The sequence below is a fragment of the Ips typographus genome, linkage group LG5 (genome assembly GCF_016097725.1).
Source record: "Ips typographus isolate SLU linkage group LG5, UJ_Ityp_2.0, whole genome shotgun sequence".
In the NCBI taxonomy this organism is placed as follows: Eukaryota; Metazoa; Arthropoda; class Insecta; order Coleoptera; family Curculionidae; genus Ips; species Ips typographus.
This window is the reverse complement of record NC_138426.1, coordinates 3109232-3134009: the sequence shown is the minus strand read 5'-3', so window position 1 is coordinate 3134009 and position 24778 is coordinate 3109232. Positions and strand designations below refer to the sequence as shown.

At 36.0% G+C, this 24778-nt stretch overlaps 1 protein-coding gene across 2 annotated transcripts; it reads right to left on the bottom strand.

Annotated features, from left to right (window-relative positions):
* On the bottom strand, positions 1-24724 carry LOC145729999 (tonsoku-like protein). Of its 2 annotated transcripts, XM_081981020.1 has the most exons (16): positions 24565-24724; positions 24215-24466; positions 23997-24162; positions 20827-21074; positions 20601-20774; positions 16595-16798; positions 15988-16544; positions 15775-15934; positions 15589-15718; positions 11434-11663; positions 10700-11381; positions 10408-10647; positions 10159-10349; positions 9422-10106; positions 9047-9372; positions 1-140 (listed from the first exon to the last, which is right to left on the bottom strand). In XM_081981020.1, the coding sequence occupies exons 1-15, from the start codon at positions 24575-24577 to the stop codon at positions 9051-9053; spliced, it is 4254 nt and encodes a 1417-aa protein (XP_081837146.1). In that variant the 5' UTR covers positions 24578-24724; the 3' UTR covers positions 1-140; positions 9047-9050. The 2 variants fall into 2 exon arrangements, with proteins under 2 accessions (XP_081837146.1, XP_081837147.1); XM_081981021.1 differs by lacking the exons at positions 24215-24466; positions 24565-24724 and having other exon boundaries at positions 20827-21084; positions 23997-24126.
* Between the last annotated feature and the right edge of the window lie 54 nt (positions 24725-24778).

The following is a 24778-nucleotide window of genomic DNA, read 5'->3' as shown; positions in this document are numbered from 1 at the left end:
GGCATCAGGAGTCAATACTCCTTTCCAATGTGTCTCACACCATACAGAGCACTCGTGGAAAACATTACTTTTGTTAGGACATGTGGATAATCCTTTATGGTCAGTTTTTCTGATCGGATCGTGATATCCTTTTTGTTTTGCTGCAACAATAATAAAACATAATATGTGTAGTAGTATATCAATCATGTAACTTAGCCAAAGCTTATAATGAATACATTATGATTGTAGAAAGTTTATTCTGAAGCTTAAATTAGTTCGAAAGACCTCTAAAATCTTATAATTCATCTCTCAGTTTGAAAACCCGGCAATTTAACCGGAAGTAGATATCAACTGCTGCTTAGTTTAAATGGGACACCTTGTATATTATTGCATTTTTGGATTCTACGTCATATTCTAGACATATTTCCTCTACTAATGTCATACACTTATCTGTATCCGTTTTTGAGATATTTACCGTTCTATATGTGAAATTTAATATTTTCAGTCTCCAAAACAATAATTTTAATTTATGCATATCAGGAAACGTTTTTTTCTTGGTTTTTGTATTTTGTCCTGTTATACAAGGTTTGTTCTAAGAGTGGGCGAAGAAAAACGATAAAATATATTATACAGGATGGTCAAAAAAAGAGCTCAAGACGTCAGTTCTAAAAAGGGACGTTTTTCAAATTAAACACTCCTTTTGTCTGATTCTCTGTACAAAATTAAGGTCAGTTTGTATTAGGTCGCTTATTTGAAAAATTTATTCTTTAAATTGATACATTGAACCACCCTGTAACTGTCAAATAATCGAGTTATTGAAGGTTAAAGTAGTAGCTGTCAAAAAACTCGTTTATTTGCAACCCTTTGTATGGACTTTTATATGTCAATGGATAGAAAATATAATGGGCTTTCCAAAAATATGACCGCTTGTGTTGATAGGGTGCTTTGTTTGGCCGCCAGAGGGCTCCAAAGCTAACTAACCGGTTTTCTTGACTGTATAACCACTCTAACTTCTTTGAGGGATTTCAGGTACGGTCCTGATATTTGGCACAAACCTAGCACAGTGAGTGTCAAATTTAGAGCCGTAGCAAAACTGTAGAAATAAAATCATTAAAGTCGATTTTCGCTTGCACAAAGTGGCCAACATAACGCAAAACCCATTGGAATAGTGGTGGTGTTTCAGGCAAATTTGACCCTTACAAAAATTGTCATTTGCAAAATCGGTTTTTCAAGAAATTTCTATGCATTACGTCGTAGTAGACCTGGTAGCTCATGTAACCGTGTTTTTTCAATTTTCCAGGGTCAAATTAGCCCTAACCAGTGAAAAGGGGTTTCTGGGACACCCTGTCTGTAAACCGTAAATAACACGCGTATTTGTAACACTTTGTATATACTTTTATATGTCCATGGACAGGCAATGAAATGAGCTTTATATTGACGTAGAAATGTCGGTTGGTTAGTGGTACCGTTTGGCCCCTAGAGGGCGTCAACTTTCACCAATTTTTTTGGTGTGCTTAATTTTCAAAAATCCGCTTAATTGCACTATTTTTGCTAGAGTTTTATACGTCAATGGAGAGCCAATGAAATGACCTTTCTAAAAGTTCCCAACATGGATTGATAGGTTAGACGGTTTGGCCGCTAGAGAGCGTCAAAGTTGACTAAATTTTTATGACTTTTTTCGTACATCCTTTTGTTCAATCTTCAATAACTCGTTATTTGCACTATTTTTAGTAGTGTTTTATACGTCAATGGATGGCCAATGCAATGAGCTTTCTAACAGACTCACAATTTGAATGGATATGTTAGACGGTTTGGCTGCTAGAAGGTGTCAAAATTGACTAATTTTTTCATGGTGCATTCTTTCGTTCAATCGTCAATAACTAGCTTATTTGCCACACTTTGTATAAACTTTTATATGCCAAAGGATAGCCAATGAAATAGGCTTTCTATTGACGTATAAAAGTTGATAGGTTAGGGGTACGGTTTTGTCGCTAGAGAACGTGAAAATTTTTTAAAGTAAAATTACAAAATTCGTAATTTTTCAGTGTATTCCAACAGAATTCATTGAAATTACCAAACTTTATTTATGTTTAAATTTGAATGGTAGATGAATAGAAAAAAATATTTTATGAATTTTTAGTTGGTTATATTAATAGTTTTCAAAATAGCAATGTACCTCCAGTAATGCCCATTAATTCCTAAAATTTGTACACAACAGAAAACAAAGTTCTTCAAAAAGAGCATTTAAGAAACCTTAATGTTAATGGACACACATCAATATAATCTTATTCCCCCCCTAAATTAAAATTACAAACAACAGGATTTGGAGTAAAATACACAGCTAAGAAAACGAACGAAAAGAGTTAATTGTAAATAAAAAATATAATTATCAAGACTGGATAGGAAACTTCAGAATGACAAAAGGCTTTGCCTGAAACTTGGTACTCTGTAAAAAAGATAATCTACCCAAGAGGGCTCCAAATTCAAGTAATTGTGACATTATTTGATACTGGACCATTTGTTTGGTCCTTGCAGTGTAAACAGAATAAATAACACCCAATACCTTTTCACCTTCAGCTAGTATTGCAAACTTTATCTTTGTAAGTAATAACTATCATTACATGCTCATTGAATAATATACTATTTTTCTGAGTACCTCCATACTTTCAGTGATAATTGTCATAGTTGTTGCCCCCTCAGTTATTATTATTAAGAATAACTAATAGAGCAAATAAAGACACAGGACATACAGAGTCTTTTACTGTTTCTTCTCAAAGAATAACAAATTCTACTTAACTACATATTAGTTTGAATTATCTTACCACTTATAAGTCCTCGTTTAGCCAATTTAGCCGCTAAATGAGGAGGTAAAGGCATGCTGATAATGACTTGGGATTCAAAAGCTTCCTGATAAAATTTGATACAAACCGAGCAGCACGCACTACTAAGCCAAAAAGTCCAATATCACAACAGATAACGCTAACAGTTTGAGGTAAAATATAAACAAAACCTCCCAGTAGTCTTCCAACCTCCAATTCTCCCAAAAGCAAAACAAAACAGAAAATTGACGTGAGGTGTCAGTAATGTCATTGGCCGTCTGTCGATTACTTCTTTTTGACAGTTGTTGCAAGTTTTATTACTGTCATTTGTCACTTTATAAAGTCCGAATCAATGAAAACAAAAATATAGCAGGAAGGAGGATAAACAACCAAAGTGGGAGACAAAAATCGTTCAGTATGGCGGCCGTAAACTGTCACAAAATCATTCTTTTTTCTCGAAGGTCCGAATTCTAAGCCAATTTAAACGAATAACCAAATGATCATAGTTAAAACTGTGGTTATTGTAGAATTTATTGTTCAGGTCCAACGGATGACGTCATTAATATTTAAATTTGGCATCAGGGATGTAAAATTCAATTATAATTCGATTTTTACATTTTTGTACTATCAACTTGAAGGTATTTAGGCAGTTGATGAAGTTAATTTTGAAAATAAAAAATTTTAACTTGAAATTTTTTGAAAATTCTAGTTTTTAATTTTTTACAGTCAACCGGTGCATGCGTAGTACCAAAAAAGTGTATAGAAAGTTGTATCCCATCGAGGTGCATTTGTGGTAAAACATTCAGACCTCTAACCTGAAACGTTCCTGAGATATTGAGCAAAAACTGCAAAAAACTAGAGTCAACTTTGACGCCCTCTAGCGGCTAAACGGGACAACATAGTCGTGCCCGCGTCACGTGATAGCCCCGTGCATTAGCTTTCTTTTGTTATACGGTGTGTTTATATAGGGAGTTTCAAATAAGCGAGTTATGGACGATTTTCTGGAAAAGTGCACCAAAATTTCGCTCAAATTCGACGAGGGTGGTCAAAGTGAGGCTGTTAGAGAAAAACAATTGAATATCGATACAAACATTTTACATCATTTATAATCTAGAATTCGACGTAGATTCCAAAAATCGAAAAAAAAAATTATGTTTGGTTTGTTGCTCAAATTTGGGACACCCTGTATACTGATGGATTATCTAGGCATAAAGTATATGCAAATATGTACAAGATTCATATTTGGTATTTTTTTATGACAAGTTACAAGGATGTTAAAAATGCATTGAATCACCCTGTAAACTACTCCATTGTATTGTCAATAACTCCTGTTATTTTGACAGTTACAGAGTGGTTCATTATACCAATTTGTAGCCCTTGAAATTCTCTTGTGACCACCCTGTATAGCGTTTTTACCTGAAACGCCGAATAAGTGAGTTATTTACTGTTGAAATTGAGTTGTTTGATTTGACAGTTTTTATTGTGACAGCCTATAACTCCTGTTATTTTGACAGTTACAGGGTGGTTCAATATACCAATTATTTGTAGCCCTTGAAATTCTCTTTTGACCACCCTGTATAGCGTTTTTACCTAAAATGTCGAATAAGTGAGTTATTTACTGTTAAAACCGAGTTGTTTGATTTTGACACTTTTTACTGTGACAGCCCATAACTGTTATTTTGACAGTTCCAAGGTGGTTCAATATACCAATTTGTAGCCCTTGAAATTCTCTTGTGAGCACCCTGTATAGCGTTTTTACCTGAAACGCCGAATAAGTGAGTTATTTACTGTTGAAATTGAGTTGTTTGATTTTGACAGTTTTTACTGTGACAGCCCATAACTCTGTTATTTTGACAGTTACAGGGTGGTTCATTATACCAATTTGTAGCCCTTGAAATTCTCTTATGACCACCCTGTATAGCGATTTATTTAAAACGTCGAATAAGTGAGTTATTTACTGTTGAAACTGAGTTACTTGATTTTGACAGTTTTTACTGTGACAGCCCATAACTCTGTTATTTTGACAGTTACAGGGTGGTTCAATATACCAATTTGTAGTCCTTGAAATTCTCTTTTGACCACCCTGTATAGCGCTTTTACCTAAAAAGTCAAACAAGTGAGTTATTTACTGTGTAAAACTGAGTTGTTTTATTTTGACAGTTTTTACTGTGACAGCCCATAACTCTGTTATTTTGACAGTTACAAGGTGGTTCAATATACCAATTTGTAGCACTTGAAATTCTCTTTTGACCACCCTGTATAGCGCTTTTACCTGAAAAGTCAAACAAGTGAGTTATTTACTGTTAAAACTGAGTTGTTTGATTTTGACAGTTTTTACTGTGACAGCCCATAACTCTGTTATTTTGACAGTTACAGGGTGTTTCATTATACCAATTTGTAGCCCTTGAAATTCTCTGTGATTAACGGTAAATCGGTGGCGGTAAAGCCTTGCTCAAATGAAGTCTTTGACTTGATTAACGAAAAACAAACAAACCTCTTCAAAGAGAAAGATAAAATAATCTCTGATTGCTTGTTATAATATCGAATTTGCCGGTAAAGAGCGACGATCGAGATATAGGTATATCTGACTTTTCTCCGACATCGGACTTATCCCCACAAAGATTCACTTATTAAGCAACAGTAACGGTTTTACCGGTCAGGCTTACTGCGGATTTGAAACTACTGAAGAAGCTGTCAAAGCAGCCGCAAAGGATGAAACTCTTATGGGGCCCAACAAAGTATCGGTACAGTTTCTTCTGCGCGAAAACATGGAAAGTGTGTTGAATATGAATTACACACAAAATGATAAATTGGATTTAAATCGTCGAAAATAACTCGTGAGGAGAGTTAGAGGGGAAAAATTAACTTTGAATTTGATTAATACCTGCTGTGTTGTAAATTTTAAGGTCAAGGGCTGTCTTAATCCAGGTATTGGAAAAACTTGAAAAGAGCTTGGCACAGGGAATTCACTCGGAGTAAAAAAGGTGAATGTGTACCGATCAGATTAATAAGGAGGTTCAAAGATTTTTGGAGGGACTTTTTCAAGTGTAATCCTCAAAAAGGGTGCTGGGATGAAACGAACGTCTCGTCTTTAAGTTCAGAAATTGTAAATAAGTGAGGGGAGACTTAAAAAGTGTCCCGAAAAGAAAAGAGCACAAGAGGGATTTTTTATACTCTGCCAGAGATGGCGTAATACCTGAACCTGATACGTTTCATGCATGGAAATTACTGATTAGTCCCGTTCGTCGAATCAATATGTCCTGTCATTCCGAAGGGACGAACGGGAAATTCATCTTTTCGAGCATTTTTACAAATTAGAAAAGGAACGTAAGTTCCTAGATTTTGTGTATCACAGTGTGTTCATTGCCACATCCCGGATTGGTACCTGGTGGGACTCCAGCTCCTGAAACTCCATTGCCACCACAATTCAGCCAGAACTCCAGACTGAGAAAGAACCATCGGCCCGAGAACAAAAAGACGCAGCAGAAAGAAGAAGGAAATTTTCAATTTCCGCGCAGACCGCTGTTATCATTTGTTCGGCCTGGTTTCCCCAATATGCCTAGGACGAGATTTGATTCGAATTTAGGGCAGCAAGGACACTTCAGTCGTGGTGGCATTAGAGGAAAGTTTGAACCTCGTAGAGGGTTCAGAGGACGAGGCGGAAGGTTTCCTCCCCCTCGAGGAGGACGATTTGTTCCACCAAGTCATAGAGCAGACTAGAGATGTTCAATTCGGTTGCAGAGTATACTTGGACAATGTCCCATTCAAGGCGGGCACAAACAAAATTCTCGACTTCTTCGAGGGGTACAATTGCACTAATGAAGTGAGCAGAATGTATAATAACGACCACACTCCCAGCGCTTCGGCTAAAGTGACCTTTCATAACTCAGAAGACGCTGAAAGAGCGGTGAGAGAGTTAAACGGGGAAACCAATTTAGAATCGACCTATTACAGGAATAATACTTTTAGACTACTAGAGCCTGGATTTCTAGGCAATTTGCTTTTTGTAAACAAGAAAAGCAAACCACTTTTGACATCTAATGTGAACGATTTATGCTAATTATCTGTTGCAAAATACGTAAGTATCAATTTACAAATTTAAACTGACCCAAGTAATTTCCAAATGATCTTCAACTAAAACTAAAACTTTTAGTCTAAAACTCTCCAAAAATTTCAAGGCAGTCTCAAAGCTTCCGTATGCTTCTGCTTCTAAAGCAGTTTAAAAGCTTCCACAAGTTTCTAGAACCCTCCATAAGTTTTCTAATGCAAAAGCAGTCCAAATAAACTTTCAATGCTTTTTAAACTCTTCAGAAACCTTCCAAATGCTCCTAAAGTAGTCTAAAAAGATTTCAAAACACTACAGAAACTTTAAAATGCTTCTAAAGCGGTCGGAAGTCTTCCTGAAAGATTTTAAAACAGTCTGAAAGATTCCTAATGCACTTCGACTAGTCTAGAAGCCCTCAAAAATAATCACAACAAACGTCTAAGACGCTTCAAAAGCCTCTAAAGCATTCCAGAACCTTCAATATGCTCTTTAAACTGTCCAAAAACCTTCCAAATACTCCTCAAGTAGTATAAAAAGGTTTTAAAACACTACGGGGACTCCAAAATGCTTCCCGAGCAGTCGAAAGGTTTCTAAAAGCTTTTAGAACAGTCTAAAACATTCCAAATGCGTTTCAACTAGTCTAGAAACTCCCAAAAGATTTCAAAACATTCTAGAAGCTTCCAAAAAATTCTAGAACCTTTTAAGAATTTTCAAATGCCTCTAAAGCATTCCAGAACCTTCAATATGCTCTTTAAACTGTCCAAAAAGCTTCCAAATACTCCTCAAGTAGTTTAAAGAGGTTTTAAAACACTACGGGATCTACAAAATGCTTTCCGAGCAGTCGAAAGCCTTCTAAATGCTTTTAGAACAGTCTAAAACAGTCCAAATGCGTTTCAACTAGTCTAGAAACTCCCAAAAGATTACAAAACATTCTAGAAGCTTCCAAAAAATTCTAGAACCTTTTAAGAATTTTCAAATGCCTCTAAAGCATTCCAGAACCTTCAATATGCTCTTTAAACTGTCCAAAAAGCTTCCAAATACTCCTCAAGTAGTTTAAAGAGGTTTTAAAACACTACGGGATCTACAAAATGCTTTCCGAGCAGTCGAAAGCCTTCTAAATGCTTTTAGAACAGTCTAAAACAGTCCAAATGCGTTTCAACTAGTCTAGAAACTCCCAAAAGATTACAAAACATTCTAGAAGCTTCCAAAAAATTCTAGAACCTTTTAAGAATTTTCAAATGCCTCTAAAGCATTCCAGAACCTTCAATATGCTCTTTAAACTGTCCAAAAAGCTTCCAAATACTCCTCAAGTAGTTTAAAGAGGTTTTAAAACACTACGGGATCTACAAAATGCTTTCCGAGCAGTCGAAAGCCTTCTAAATGCTTTTAGAACAGTCTAAAACAGTCCAAATGCGTTTCAACTAGTCTAGAAACTCCCAAAAGATGTCAAAACAGTCTAGAAACTTCCAAAAAATTCTAGAACCTTTTAAGAATTTTCAAATGCCTGTAAAGCATTCCAAAACCGTCAATATGCTCTTTAAACTGTCCAAAAACCTTCCAAATACTCCTCAAGTGGCTCAAAACAATTTTGAACGTTTACCGAACAGTTTTAAATCTGAAATATGACAGTTACCTGGGCTTATAAGCCATCTACAATAGAATTTCTTCCTCGACAATGACAGTTAAATCTTCCGAATGCTTCCAAAGCAGTTAAAAAAACTTCTAGAACTCGAACTCAAAAAAAGTAAAAAATTTCGCATCTCTCAAAGAATCTTGTGCTTTTTTTAAGATTTTGATGGTTTTTTGAAGAAAAATGTTGCTTTTTTTCGCAATTTTAGTGTTTTTTTAATCCGGACTCTAGTTACTACTATTATAGTATGAGGGCATGATTTATTATCTCCTTTAATTACATAAATAAAACTTGCTTATCATTTTGCCCAACCGTTAGTGGAATAACTAAAAAATAAACCTTTCAACTATAAACTTTTAAATATCAACTTTGATTTATATGAACTTTTCAATATTATAATCAAATCTGTGAAAAATAAGTCCAGTGTCAGATTTTGTATATCAAGTCAAATAAGCCTCAAAGTAAATCAATCATCTTACACCACAGATAGAGCTCCATTCTGGTTTTTTTCAAAATGAGAAAAGGAAGAAAAAAAAACAAACCAAAAAATACAAAAATAATCATAATTTGTACCTTACTAGGACGAATCTAAAATCACAGTCAAACCGCGAGCTTCCACTTTGATTGTTAAATGTTCGCGGTATTTTTCACGAAACATCAACGCCACAGCCTCCAAAAACGCTCTATTCTCACCGGAAACCTTGAATACGGCCTTGCCCGGATGACAGTTCAATCCCACGAACCAGCCAGTGCTAGCAGCGTCAAAGTACCGCCAAACATCTTTGCAATAAGCCACATTCACGTAATTCAAACTACCGTGCTCGAGTAGTCTTCTTAGGGTAATGGATGTCAAGTCTGGATTGTTTGTGGCGCGTATTGATGTGAGGTGAGGAGCCAGTCTGCAATAAAACGTCGATTGGTACGAACTAAGTTAAACTGAAAACTGACCTTAGTAAGTGAAACAAGTCAGAATCGGCAACATCGCAATGGTCCAAGCCTACTTTTTCTAAAACTATTGGATTACTGTTGAACGCGTCCAGTATAATCTTCAGCACTCTAGTGCCTTTATTTCTCGATACGTCCAGGTGTTTCACCACCGTCCCGTCCAGGTATGACATCATTTTCTTCAGCCCATTGTCTTCTAGTCTGTTGTGACTTATATTGAATTCCTCCAGAGTTTTTAACGGCAAACCAGTGCAATTTAGCGGTTCTTCGAATCCCACATTACAGAGTTTCAGAGTTCTTAAAGTTAAATGACTGACTATGACGTTTAAGTCGTTTAATGACGGATTTTTTAGCGAAATATTGTGGCTGAGGTCCAAGTCGTGCAATCTACTCAAATTGGGAGCACTTGAGGAGATGCAGTTGGCTAACTGAGTTAAGTATAACCTTTGAAAACCTGTAAGGCTCAGGTTTAACACTTCCAGGTTAGATAAAGTGTTCAAACTGGAGCACAGCAAGTTAACACTTTGTAGATTAAGAAAGTTCCCGCTTAAATTAATCTCAGTGAGGGATTTTTGGTTGATAATTGATTTAAGAAGGGGGTTGAGCTGTTTACAAAGATAACCGCGGTCGGACAAGTCTAGGCTGATTGTTAGAGTCTCAATTAAAGAGCAAACGTCTTGATCCAGATCTGAAATTTTGTTCAAATTCGCCCAATAAACTTTAAATAGATAGAATCTTACCAACTCCCATATTTCCGCATATCTCCCGATACCTGTCACTAACGGAAAATAGTTTCCACTCTATCACTCTGCCCACCACTTTCTCAGCTTGCACAGTACCCATAGGGAACAGAAGCTTAAGAGGGTCGTTGTCGTCTAAGATTGCTCCGTTAGAGGTCTCCAGCTCCAATGATGGAGCCATAAATTCTTTGCTAGTTGAGAAAAAAACACAGAAAAGTATTTTCATTTTTGTCCAATTTCCAAACTCACCTTTCATATCGATGCGCAGCTTCTTCAGCCAACCATTTGAATGTTTTAGTCTGCACTTGTGACAACAAAACAGGTACCCTAAACACCTTCCTCTCGATTTCTACGTCCACAAACAACATTGGATCTTGTTGAGTTGCAGCAACACTAACGTCAGTCCGTTTCATTGGACTGCGCGACACTGTCGATGTTGGATCGGTCTCAACTTGACTGCGATACGTGGTGATCTTCGCCTGGGTGGGTCTGAACAATAAAACATTGACTTGGAGGTCAATAAAGGTGTATGGAGGTTTACTTTTGCTTTAAAGACAAACGTCCTCTGGGAGTTGGAGATATACTGCTGGTCCTTTCCCTGCTGAATCCTGAATCAAGTAAGGAAATCTGTCTTTTTTTGGCGGAACGGTTGCTCTCGTTGCTGGCGGTTGATTCTCGTCGTTGACTGTGATTGGGATTAACAAAATCCAAGTCCCAGAAATCTTCTTGGAATGGCGTCTCTTCTACAAAATCACTCTCAACCTGCCTGGTATTCAAGCCTCCGGACGTGGTTTTCCTTTTTTTGCTTTTAGTAGGTCTCACATCATCATCCAACCAGTCATCACCTTCAACAAAGTCATCCTCGTTGATTAGCGCTGATCTTTTGGAAGTGCTCGGTCGTTGACTGTGATTGGGATTAACAAAATCCAAGTCCAATTCCCATACATTTTCTTGGAAAGGCGTCTCTTCTACAAAATCACTTTCAACCTGCCTGGTATTTAAGTCTCCGGACGTAGTTTTCCTTTTTTTGCTTTTAGTAGGTCTCACATCATCCTCCAACCAGTCATCACCTTCAACAAAGTCATCCTCGGCGATTAGCGCTGATCTTTTCGAAGTGCTCGGTCGTTCTCCAGGTGATTGGTAACTTTTATGACGTAGCGTTTGCATGACCTGTTGATATTCACTAGAAGCTCCTTTTATCGGCGTCCGTCTTGTGCTGGTTTCTGTTAAAATATTGTTATTCAGCGACTGACAGTTAAACCAGTCAGCACTTGCCTGGTTCAGAGTCTTCCTCGTCAGGGCTTTCTTCCAGGTGAATATTCCTCCTAAGTCGCCCCACGTTAATATTTGATGCGGAGCCGGCATTTTCTTTGCCTGGAGTAGAATTACGTGTTTGTTCTGCATCTTGTTGACCAGCTTTACGCAATGCTTGCTCTAGGCGAACAATAATTTTGTTGTAAAGGGACGTTTGCTCGATGGTTAGATCGGAATTTGCTCGATCGTGCCTTAAAAGATAGTTTCTTTTTCAAATTGTGTAGTATACAAAGTTTCTATTATACAGTGTGGAACAGCCAAATGGAATAAATTCGATAACGAATAAATGAGAGCGTGTTGGGAAAAACGCTTGGACATGTCGATTTGTATTTTTAGATGCGCATTTATTAAAAAAAATAAAAATTATATAGGGTGTGTCATGTGACAGTGGCCGATACCAACTTTCTTATTTTAAATACAACCCCCTGTATATTATTAGTTTTTTGGATTCTTTAGAAAATTCTAGACATAATTCATGTACAATGTTCCATACCTATCTTCAACTGTTTCGGAAATATTAAGTGTTTTCAGATGTATTACAACAATTAACATTAAAAAAATAAAATTATTTTATTTCACAAATAATGTAAAAAAAAACAAAAAAACATTAATTTCAATGTAAGAGATGTTCAAAATGTTCGTGAAAATAAGTATTGAGTGTAATGTAGCGAATTTGTGAAAAAAAATAATTTTCTTTTTTTAATGTTAATTGTTGTAATACATCTGAAAACACTTAATATTTCCGAAACAGTTGAAGATATTTATGGGACATTGTACATGAACTATGTTTAGAATTTTCTGAAGAATCCAAAAAACTAATAATATACAGGGGGTTGTATTTAAAATAAGAAAGTTGGTATCGGCCACTGTCACATGACACACCCTATATAATTTTATTTATTTTTTTTAAATGCGCATCTAACAATACAAATCGACGTGTCCAAGCGTTTTTCCCAACAGGCTCTCATTTATTCGTTATCGAATTTATTCCATTTGGCTGTTCCACACTGTATATCTGTTATACAGACGCTATTTTAGTACCAAGTGATATTGCCAATCAAATAAAAGTAAACAAAGAATTGCTGTAATCCATCAAAAAAGAACTGGATTTTGGAAGCTCCACTAGATATTGCCAAATGTCTTTTTAAGAAACGAACTTTATGTGATGTTATAAATAAGAACACCTAAATCTGGCCTTTTGTATGAATTGCTGTGGTTTTGGACACGAAGCTAAGTATTGTAACGATAAACCATGCGGTTATCGATGTGGAAAAGAGCAGCCTGGAGAGGAATGTTCTCAAGAATTCTTAGACTGTATCAACTCTAAAAAAATGAAATTTTACCCCAAAGACACTAAACACTAAAAAGACTCAAACAGTATAGGAACCAGGTAAACTATGGCGGCAATTTCTTTGTAAACAAACGAAGAACAAAATCAAGAGAACAAAAGATATTTAGAACTAAATTTAGAGGCGACAGGTAGCAATCAATCCACAGAACAAAGAAGTGTAGGCACAAAATGGAGCATAATCCATCAAAACCTTCAATCCATTGGAAACTCGGTTGAAAATATGCTGCTGTCAAATGAAACGTGTAAAGTTGTATGTGTGGAAAACCACAAGTCAACTGCAACATCACAATATTTAAAATTTCTATCTGGCATAGGGTTTCTGTAGAAGTGAGCAGACCCATGGAGGAAGTGCCATTTTCGTTCGAGAACGGTTGGAGAGTAAAGTGATGTAAATGTGTTGAGTGTTGCAGGGCAGTTTGAATGTTGCGGCTGTAAAAAAACAGGAAAGTATGTAATAGTTATTATATCTCTGTATAGACCGAAGTAATCGACATATCAGTTGAGTAAGAATAAACATTTTAAATTCACGTAAAAAATAAGTTTTTCATGATTTTTTCTGAAAGAAAAATTAGCAAAACAATAAGACTATTCCTTGGCCATATCTCAAAAACCGTACATCAAATGACTGACAAAAATTACTGGGTAAATTGGCCATGAAGGAAGAATCGCTGGAAAATATTTTCAAGTTCTTAAAATGACCACCAGAGGTGCCACTGCCATCTTAAATTTAAAAATTGCATTTTCTATAAATTTTGCGTAACAAACTACTAAGTTTTTGTTCACATTTAGAGAACCAGTTTATCTAGCATGCTGTAACTTCTTAGCGATTTGACTGATTTTAACAAATTTGGTATCGTTGAAAATAGCATTCCTTGGGCAATAAGAATCAACCAAAATATTGTTGCACTTTACTGGGTTCTTTTTGATAAGTGAGGCTTTGAATAAACTCAACAAACTTTATTTACGAATTACACTACAACTTTATTTACAATTTACAACACTAGAGATCACTTGTTAAACCACTAAAGTCACTTTTACCACTTTTCACTACTTTGCTCCTCTTTTTCAAGTCGTCGTTGTTCTTCCTCTTCTTGCTTTTCTTGTTGTCGTCGTTCCTGTTCCTCTTGTTTTTCCTTCTGTCGTTGTTCTTTTTCGGCATCTATCTTTTGTGTAGTATTGTCGCCATAAATGTCGCCAGTTGTTTCTCCATTTTTGCCGTTTGTTGTCTTGTATTCACCATTCACGTACAGCACAATTCTTCACTCACTTATCCTACTTCTGACACCAAATGTTGCACTTTATTTGAAAAGTGAGACTTTGAAAAAACTCAACAAACTTTATTTACTAATTACACAACAACTTACAACGCTAGAGATCACTTCTTGTTAAACCACTAAAGTCACTTTTACCACTTTTCACTACTTCGCTCTTTTGCTCCTCTTTTTCAAGTCGTCGTTGTTCTTCCTCTTCTTGCTTTTCTTGTTGTCGTCGTTCCTCTTCCGTTTGTTTTTCTTGTTGTCGTCGTTCCTGTTCCTCTTGTTTTTCCTTCTGTCGTTGTTCTTTTTCGGCATCCATCTTTTGTAGTTTGTTCGCTCTTTTGCTCCTCTTTTTCAAGTCGTCGTTGTCTTTTTCGTCGCCGACTTTTTGTCGGCGTTTCTCGTCCGCTTGTTTTTCTTGTTGTCGTCGTTCCTGTTCCTCTTGTTTTTCCTTCCGTCGTTGTTCTTTTTCGGCATCCATCTTTTGTAGTATTGTCCCATAAAAAGGATAGTGTGCAAGACGCCAGATTACCGGATTCAGAAGAAAATCAGTACCAAACGGGACATGTAGCTGTTATGGAGTTAATTGTAAGGAAGTTAGATGAACTTTCTTATCGTTTTAACCAGAACATCAGAACAAATCACCGGTACTCCTCTGCTAAAAGAAACATTACTCTCGTTTACCGACCCCGCAGAACTGGCGTAACCAGGAGCAGGAAATGAAGAACCCGGAAGGACAATTACCCCGATATGTAGAGGATCGTCAAGCTTTCGATAGCGACTTAAGGCACCGGAAAGGACAAATTCATGATGGTTGGAGGATTGGTCAAATTGCGAAGGTGACAGACAAAGAGGCTACGAAAAGAGTGAAGAGCAGCGTTTCTAAGGAAGACAAGAAATTTCCAGACATGGACTAACAGTAAAGTGTAACAATATAGTTCATTTAGTTGAATCCTTTGCCGCCAGTGGGTTAGTTTTGACACCGTGACACAAATTCCAAAATAAAAATCAAATGGAATGATATGACTTTTTCTGTCTGAAAAAGTAGCCAAATAACTTCCAAATAGGCCAGTAAAAACCGTTTTTCAAAATCTTGTTTCTAAACTAAAATATTGGGAAAATCAGATGAATGGAATTTTGAAGGCCAATCCAAGTTTCCTAAAACTAAAAATCAATTTACCTACAAGATGAATAAGATGTTAAGCCGTTAAGCCACTTGTGAGTCTAAATAGAATTCATTATTCAATTTATTATCATAACATTCATGTTGCCTCAAAAAAGGACTAAACGCGTCCTGAACTTTATATAGAAGTCACTTTAATATTATTCCTACCTTTAGTTTAAAAAGTAACCATCAATCTCTTCTACAGGCGCTATTCTAGATTTTACCAAGTTTGAACATTTGTTTAGAGATTGAGGAGAATTTACTCATCCTAAATCTGTTTTTCATTTTGGAGAAAATATCAAAAATACTATTTTTCACAACAGTCATAATAAAAAATCACTTACCAACGTTTCAGTTCAAATAAAGCTGTGTTGCCATCATCAGTCTTGGCAACAGCAGAAGCGCCTCGATCCAGAAGCAGCTCGATCACTTCCAAGTGGCCGTTACTAGCCGCGTCATGTAGAGGAGTGATTCCTTAAATGAACATATTTCTTCCTTGTACGGCACACTATTAAACAAAAATAAAGTACCGTTGCACTCTGATCCACCGCGATCGTTAATAGAAGCTTTATGATCTAACAGGAGACGAACAATTTCTAGATGACCATGAACGGCGGCTTCGTGCAAAGGCAACCAACCCGCATTATCCCTAACGTTAACCGGATGATCAACATCCAGCCAGTATTTTACCTGAAAGATTCATCTTTTCCAAACCTGACAAAAACAGGTTTACAGACACTAACCATTTTGAGATTTCCCTTAATGCAGGCTACGTGTAGCGGCCATTCTCCGTTTAAGTTTTTCTTAAACTTAACTGAAGTAGGCTTGCGACGCTTTGACGTTTGACTGACTGTTTCAGGAACTTCATCGTCTGACTGTTCCGAAAGGTCCGTGACATCACTTAAAATTATGTCATCTCCAATGGGGATTTTATTGGAGTCTTCACTTTCATATTCTGATGAGGAGCTGTGCTCTTCATTTCCCAGCATGTCTTGTAATTTCTTTAAGTGTTGATCCAGCTTAGCTGCGTCGCCGTGACAAAAAGAACGCTTTAAAAATTGTTGGTAGCGTAGAGTCAGCACTTTCTCCTCCTTAATGTTTTGTTTCTTCCTGCAATGCTCCAGACCTCTTTCATAAACAACTTTTATCTGTTCCACACTATGGTGCGCTGTTTCCTTCACATCGGCAATTTTACATAAAGTGTTTAAGCAGTCTTTCAAATTGTTTTTGCACAAATTGTACTCTTTTTCAAAGTAGCGCTCTGCTTCATCAAAGTCCCGATTATCTTTGTAGGTCTCTCCTGATTGTTTGGGGTTCTAGACTGTTTCACAGTGATTGATATGTACTTACCTAGACTGAAATAACACTCTCCTAGCTCCTTATCACTTGCCCCACTTCTCTCAGCAGCTTCAAGCATTTTCTTGTAATACTCAATTGCTTTAGGAAAATTTCTTAAGGTGCAAGCTCCATCCCCCATTTTTTCATACAACAACTTTAGCTCTGCCTGGTTGTGGCAAGTAATAAGGTCGTCCTCGATTTTACACATTGCAGCCACTACAATAATACCAAAGGGTAAATCGGAGACATGCCCATGAACTAAACTATAAGAAAGAAACAACAAAAACAAAGGAGGACCCAACTCTCTTAAAGAAAAGTGATCCAAGTGAAAGCAATGTACAACCTTACAACACTGTGAGTATGATCTACATAAATTTAGTTTGAACATTCATCTGTGGATTACTGATCTGTCTCCTAAACTGTACCAAAGTTCCGCAAGAATAATCTAGCTTACGGAACATGGAATAAATCGTTCAGTCGAGTGGTTTTGGATGGTACATGTAATGAAATATCTTCTGAGAGTAGGACAGTTAAATAATGGCTTTATAAACCAGTAAAGTAGAGTTAAATCATGCTCATTTCTCCTGTTTGACCATCAATCCTCAGAACTGACTGAAGACGAGTGAAATCTATGTAGTGGTAGCCACAATTGCAGAGGAAGTCAGCTGATCCACCAAGTGAGAACTTCCAGGCAATGTATTTTAAAAATGTTTGGTATACAAACTGTAGGAATTAATGGGCATTACTGAGGGACATTGGTAAATATTTTGAAAACTATTATAATAGAATTAGAAGCGTCTAAATTATATTATTAATAAAATACCCTAAAACAATTGTTTCTATACATCTACCATTAAAACTTAAACACAAACTTAAGTCATTTCAATGAAATCCGTTGGAAAACAACGAAAATTTATGAATTTTGTAATTTTACTTTTAAAAATTTTGACGCTCTCTAACGGTGAAACTGTACCACTAACTAATCAACTTTTATACGTCAATGGAAAGCTTAGTTCAATGGCTATCCATTGACTTATAAAACTCTACCAAAAATAGTGCAATTAAGCGAGTTATTCCAGAGTGAAGGAAAGGATGCACCAAAAAAGACAAAATGAAATAATCAACTTTGACGACCTCTAGCGTCTAAACCGTCCACCTTATTAATCCAAGTTGAGACATTTTTAGGAAGCTCATTTCATTGGCTATCCATTGACGTATAAAACTCTACCAAAAATAGTGCAATTAAGCGAGTTATTCCAGAGTGAAAAGAAGGATGCACCACAAAAGACAAAATGAAATAATCAACTTTGACGCCCCCTAGCGTCTAAACCGTCCACCTTATTAATCCAAGTTGAGACATTTTTAGGGAGCTCATTTCATTGGCTATCCATTGACGTGTAAAACTCTACCAAAAATAGTGCAATTAGGCGAGTTATTCCAGAGTGAAAAGAAGGATGCACCACAAAAGACAAAATGAAATAATCAACTTTGACGCCCCCTAGCGTCTAAACCGTCCACCTTATTAATCCAAGTTGAGACATTTTTAGGGAGCTCATTTCATTGGCTATCCATTGACGTATAAAACTCTACCAAAAATAGTGCAATTAAGCGAGTTATTTAAGAGTGAAGGAAAGAATGCACCAGAAAAGGCAAAATGAAATAATCAACTTTGACGCCCCCTAGCGTCTAAACCGTCCACCTTATTAATCCAAGTTGAGACATTTTTAGGAAGCTCATTTCATTGGCTATTCATTGACGTATAAAACTCTACCAAAAATAGTGCAATTAAGCGAGTTATTCCAGAGTGAAAAGAAGGATGCACCACAAAAGACAAAATGAAATAATCAACTTTGACGCCCCCTAGCGTCTAAACCGTCGACCTTATTAATCCAAGTTGAGACATTTTTAGGGAGCTCATTTCATTGGCTATCCATTGACGTGTAAAACTCTACCAAAAATAGTGCAATTAAGCGAGTTATTCAAGAGTGAAGGAAAGGATGCACCACAAACGACAAAAAGAAATAATCAACTTTGACGCCCCCTAGCGTCTAAACCGTCCACCTTTTTAATCCAAGTTGAGACATTTTTAGGGAGATCATTTCATGGGCTATCCATTGACGTATAAAACTCTACCAAAAGTAGTGCAATTAGGCGAGTTATTCCAGAGTAAAGGAAAGGATGCACCAAAAAAAAAAAAATGAAATAATCAACTTTGACGCCTCCTAGCGTCTAAACCGTCCACCTTATTAATACTAGTTGAGACATTTTTAGGGAGATCATTTCATTGGCTATCCACTGACGTATAAAACTCTACCAAAAATAGTGCAATTAAGCGAGTTATTTAAGAGTGAAGGAAAGAATGCACCAGAAAAGACAAAATGAAATAATCAACTTTGAGGCCCGCTAGCGTCTAAATCGTCCACCGAGTCGTCCACCTTATTAATCCATGTTCAGACATTTTGAGGGAGCTCATTTCATTGGCTATCCACTGACGTATAAAACTCTACTAAAACTGGTGCAAATAATCGAGTTATTCAAGAGTGAAGGAAATGATGCACCACAAACGACAAAAAGAAATAATCAACTTTGACGCCCCCTAGCGTCTAAACCGTCCACCTTATTAATGCAAGTTGAGACATTTTTAGGGAGCTCATTTCATTGGCTATCCATTGACGTATAAAACTCTACCAAAAATAGTGCAATTAAGCGAGTTATTCCCGAGTGAAGGAAAGGATGCACCAAAAAAGACAAAATGAAATAATCAACTTTGATGCCCCCTAGCGTCTAAACCGTCCATCTTATTAATCCAAGTTAAGACATTTTTATTAAGCTCATTTCATTGGCTATCCATTGACGTATAAAACTCTACCAAAAATAGTGCAATTAAGCGAGTTATTCCAGAGTGAAGGAAAGGATGCACCACAAAAGACAAAATAAAATAATCAACTTTGACGCCCCCTAGCGTCTAAACCTTCCACCTTATTAATCCAAGTTGAGACATTTTTAGGGAGACCATTTCATTGGCTATCCATTGACGTATAAAACTCTACTAAAACTGGTGCAAATAATCTAGTTATTCAAGAGTGAAGGAAAGGGTGCACCACAAAAGACAAAATGAAATAATCAACTTTGACGCCCCCTAGCGTCTAAACCTTCCACCTTATTAATCCAAGTTGAGACATTTTTAGGGAGATCATTTCATTGGCTATCCATTGACGTATAAAACTCTACCAAAAATCGTGCAATTAAGCGAGTTATTCAAGAGTGAAGGAAAGGATGCACCAGAAAAGACAAAAAGAAATACTCAACTTTGACGCCCCCTAGCGTCTAAACCGTCCACCTTATTAATCCAAGTTGAGACATTTTTAGGGAGCTCATTTCATTGGCTATCCATTGACGTATAAAACTCTACCAAAAATAGTGCAATTAAGCGAGTTATTCCAGAGTGAAGGAAAGGATGCACCACAAAAGACAAAATGAAATAATCAACTTTGACGCCCCCTAGCGTCTAAACCGTCCACCTTATTAATCCAAGTTCAGACATTTTTGGGAAGCTCATTTCATTGGCTATCCATTAACGTATAAAACTCTACCAAAAATAGTGCAATTAAGCGAGTTTTTGAGGATTAAACAAAAGGATACACCTACAAAATTGGTCAACGTTGACGCTCTCTAGCGCCCAAACAGTACCACTAACCAATCAATTTTTATACGTCAATTAAAAGCTTATTTCATTGGCTATCCATCGACATATAAAAGTATATACAATGTGTTACAAATGCGCGTGTTATTTACGGTTTAGTGACAGGGTGCACCAGAAATACTTTTTGACTGGTTAAGAGCTAGTTTGACCCGGGAAAATTAGGAAAACACAGTTATGTGACCTACTAGGTCTACTACGATGTAATGCTTGGAAATATTTGAAAAACTGTTTTTGCTAAACTAAGGAATTAGTGTACAGAATTTTACTCAATCAAAACTGACACAATACCTTCACAAACAAAAGCACTCAACTTACCAACTCTCAAGTTTTTCTCTATAATTTTACTCTCAGATCGGTTAGGTGTCTTGAACTTGTAAGCCTTCCTCAAAACTTGTTTAGCACCTTGAAAGTCTGCTATTTTGATTAAAGCTTCAGATTTGGCCAAAAGAGCAGCACAAATCAACTCAACCCTTTTGGAGCTCAGCTTTTCTAATAAACACCACTTTTAATGACATTTGATGACTGTTTGTGGAATACTCACTGGCCACTTCCACAGCAAGATTGTAATGTTTAATAGCATCCTGATAGTTATCCTGCTTCTCAAACAGTGATGCTAAGGACAGGTAACCTCGATAGAGTTGTTCAAAAAAATCATGCTTCAAGCAAATTTTAATGCTTTTTTCATACAGTTTGTAAGAAGTGTTGTAGTCCCCTAAACTTTCTTTTACAAGCCCCAAGTTTGAAAACAATCTAGCAATCATGTCCTGTTTCTCTATTCCATCTGACAGGCTAAATTTGACTGTTAAATAAATCCCGAGGAGTAGATCACCGAAGTATTTTGGTGTACACACTTGAGGTGTTATGAGGCACTTTGCCAGTATTACGAAGCATTTTGAGGTATTTATGAGTATTTTGAGGCATTAATACTTTGCAGTAGACAATACCGTGTATAAAAATAACTAAATTGACTGAAAATCGAACAGAACAGCATAAAATCTTTATTACATTATATTGAGTTGAAACAATATTCATTACAAATTATGATAATAATTTACCAATTTTTCAACGTTTAAACATTTTTAAGGTCACGTGTTTTTTCCAACTGTACGTTACAGTGTTGCAAGCTCTAAAATTGCATAATCAAAGTCACGTGATGTGTCTCTTACAATTTCAGCTTTTACAACTGCCTAAAAGAGTCTAAATTTCATTTACTAATTACTAATTTTTAAAGTTTGAACTGCGTTTTGACGGTCACGTGATTATTTTTGACAATGTCAACTGGCCTTTACGTGTTGCAAGCTCAAAAATTGAGTTACCAAAGTCACGTGACGTGTATTTTGCAATTTAAGTTTGTACAACTGTCTAAATTTAATTTAACAATTTTCCAAAGTTTAAACTGCGTTTTGAAGGTCACGTGATTGTTTTTGACACTGTCAACTAGGCCTTTACAGTGTTGCAAGCTCAAAAATTGAATTACCAAAGTCACGTGACGTGTATTTTGCAATTTAAGTTTGTACAACTGTCTAAATTTAATTTAACAATTTTCCAAAGTTTAAACTGCGTTTTGAAGGTCACGTGATTATTTTTGACAATGTCAACTGGCCTTTACAGTGTTGCAAGCTCAAAAATGAAATTATCAAAGTCACGTGACGTGTATTTCGCAATTTAAGTTTGTAAAACTGTCTAAATTTAATTTATCAATTTTCCAAAGTTTAAACTGCGTTTTGAAGGTCACGTGACGGTTTATGACAATGTCAACTAGGCCTTTACAGTGTTGCAAGCTCAAAAATTGAATTACCAAAGTCACGTGACGTGAATTCTGCAATTTAAGTTTGTACAACTGTCTAAATTTAATTTATCAATTTTCCAAAGTTTAAACTGCGTTCTGAAGGTCACGTGATTGTTTTTGACAATGTCAACTTGCCTTTACAGGGTTGCAAGCTCAAAAATTGAATTACCAAAGTCACGTGACGTGTATTTTGCAATTTAAGTTTGTACAACTGTCTAAATTCAGTTAATCAATTTTCCAAAGTTTAAACTGCATTTTGAAGGTCACGTGATTATTTTTGACACTGTCAACTTGCCTTTACAGGGTTGCAAGTTCAAAAATTGAATTACCAAAGTCACGTGACGTGTATTTTGCAATTTAAGTTTGTACAACTGTCTAAATTCAGTTAATCAATTTTCCAAAGTTTAAACTGCGTTTTGACGGTCACGTGATTGTTTTTGACACTGTCAACTGGCCTTTACAGTGTTGCAAGCTCAAAAATTGCATTATTAAAGTCACGTGACGTGAATTTTGCAATTTAAGTTTGTAAAACTGTCTAAATTTAATTTATCAATTTTCCAAAGCTTAAACTGCCTTTTGAAGGTCACGTGACGGTTTATGACAATGTCAACTAGGCCTTTACAGTGTTGCAAGCTCAAAAATTGCATTATTAAAGTCACGTGACGTGAATTTTGCAATTTAAGTTTGTACAACTGTCTAAATTTAATTTATCAATTTTCCAAAGTTTAAACTGCATTTTTAGGGTCATGTGATTATTTTTGACAGTGTCAACTGGCCTTTACAGTGTTGCAAGCTCAAAAATTAAATTATCAAAGTCACGCGACGTGTATTTTGCGAATTTAAGTTTGTAAAACTGTCTAAATTTAATTTATCAATTTTCCAAAGTTTAAACTGCATTTTGAAGGTCACGTGATTATTTTTGACAATGTCAACTGGCCTTACAGTGTTGCAAGCTCAAAAATTTAATTATCAAAGTCACATGAGGTGTATTTTGCAATTTAAGCTTTTACAACTGTCTAAATTTAATTTATCAATTTTCCAAAGTTTAAACTGCGTTTTGAACATCACATGACTGTTTATGACAATGTCAATTGGCCTTTACAGTGTTGCAAGCTCAAAAATTGAATGATCAAAGTCACGTGACGTAGTTCTTACAATTTTACAACTGTCTAAATTTAAACCAATTTTCGAGCAAATTTTTCAACTATTTTTTTTTTAATTGATAAGTGTCTTTATTTGACACGTGCTAACTTGGTTACTATGACAGTTAGAAGATTCGTTCAAACTTTAAAATGTCAAAATATAACCCGTAATTTCAGACCACCCTACAAAACATACTTTTTGTTGGTCAGAATTTGGAAAAACAGTCACCTGACCATAGAAAATGAACTTAATAAGTTTTCGACACAAGGTCAAATCAAGTGTCAAAAATTTAGAAAAACGTTTAGGTGGTCACCTACCCTAACCTAAAAACTGTCATGGGACTTCTAAAAAAATCAATTTTAAGGTTTTTGAGTTTTCAAAATTTGGAAAAGCAATCACATAACCTGAGGAAGTCATTTTTATTGAATCATTAATCCTTATGACATTTTGACAAGGGTCATGTACAAATTGTAAAAGCAGACAGGCTACTGAATTAATCTGACCTAAAACTGTCATGTGACCAAAAAAAGAAAATTTCAAGAGTGTATTTCATCAAGGATTATCATTGTCTCAATACCAGGGGCCTTATACCTATGTATAACTAAATTTATGAATGCCTTTAAATAATTTAGGCATTTTTAGCAAAAATATAGAAGCATTGTGAGGTATTTTAAAGGCAATTCAAGGTATTTTGCACTCAAAAAGGCATTTTTGTGTACAAAAAAATTATCGGCAGTCTACCCCTCGATAAATCCTTAAACTACTGAAAAAACACTCACCTTTCACATTTTTTCATGCTCTTCATAAAATACCCATAAGCATCATTTAGTAGATTCTTGTTGCACTCATCTAAAGATGTTTCAAGATACCAAGTTAAATGTAAGTGACCCAGCTGAGCTAGAGCCCGCTGCTGTTCTAAAGTATTATGCTCTTGAAGGGCCACATCTACAAAAAACTGTCCACTACACCTGCTTTTGACTAATCCACAAGCGAATACCGTAGTGAATTTTAAAGTGCTCCAAAGCATTTTTGAACTGTTGTAAGCCCATGAACGCCTCGCCGATTCCACGATGAGTCTGAGCGTATAAAATATGCTGTTTTTGCTCCTTGTACATTTTGCTGAGAAGTTCATATTCTTTGATTGCCTTGGAAAATTTATTGTGGGCATTGTAGTATGCAGCTAAGTCTGTACATACTGATATTAATGCCGAAGCGCTGCCTGCAGCTTTAACTTTACGCTTAAGAAGCTCTGAAAGTTAAATAATGTAGCAAAACTATCTCAAAGCCTATACAATCGAATTAAAATAACAATAATTAGACTTGTTGAGTGGTCACTATTCAACTTACTCTGTTCCTCCATATTCTATACTAATTTTAACTAGTTTTGAAATTAACTGTTCTATGTTCCTAATGGTAATAAAAAGAATAATAATAAAAACTTAAAAATTTAATAATAAAAAACCGCCAAACCACCAAAACAAATATTTGAGGTTAGGAAAAACTTTCTCTTTGATTTGACAGTCTGCCTGTGCTGCCCCCATCGTTATTTTATTCTGTCAAA

Excerpts from the sequence above, each read along its gene's own strand:
- LOC145729999 (XM_081981020.1), bottom strand. Across the intron at positions 24,163-24,214 it reads GCACTTTAAAATTCACTACG|ATGTGGCCCTTCAAGAGCAT; the intron begins GTATTCGCTTGT and ends AGTTTTTTGTAG. Across the intron at positions 21,075-23,996 it reads AGCATGAAAAAATGTGAAAG|CCTGTCAGATGGAATAGAGA; the intron begins GTGAGTGTTTTT and ends AGTCAAATTTAG.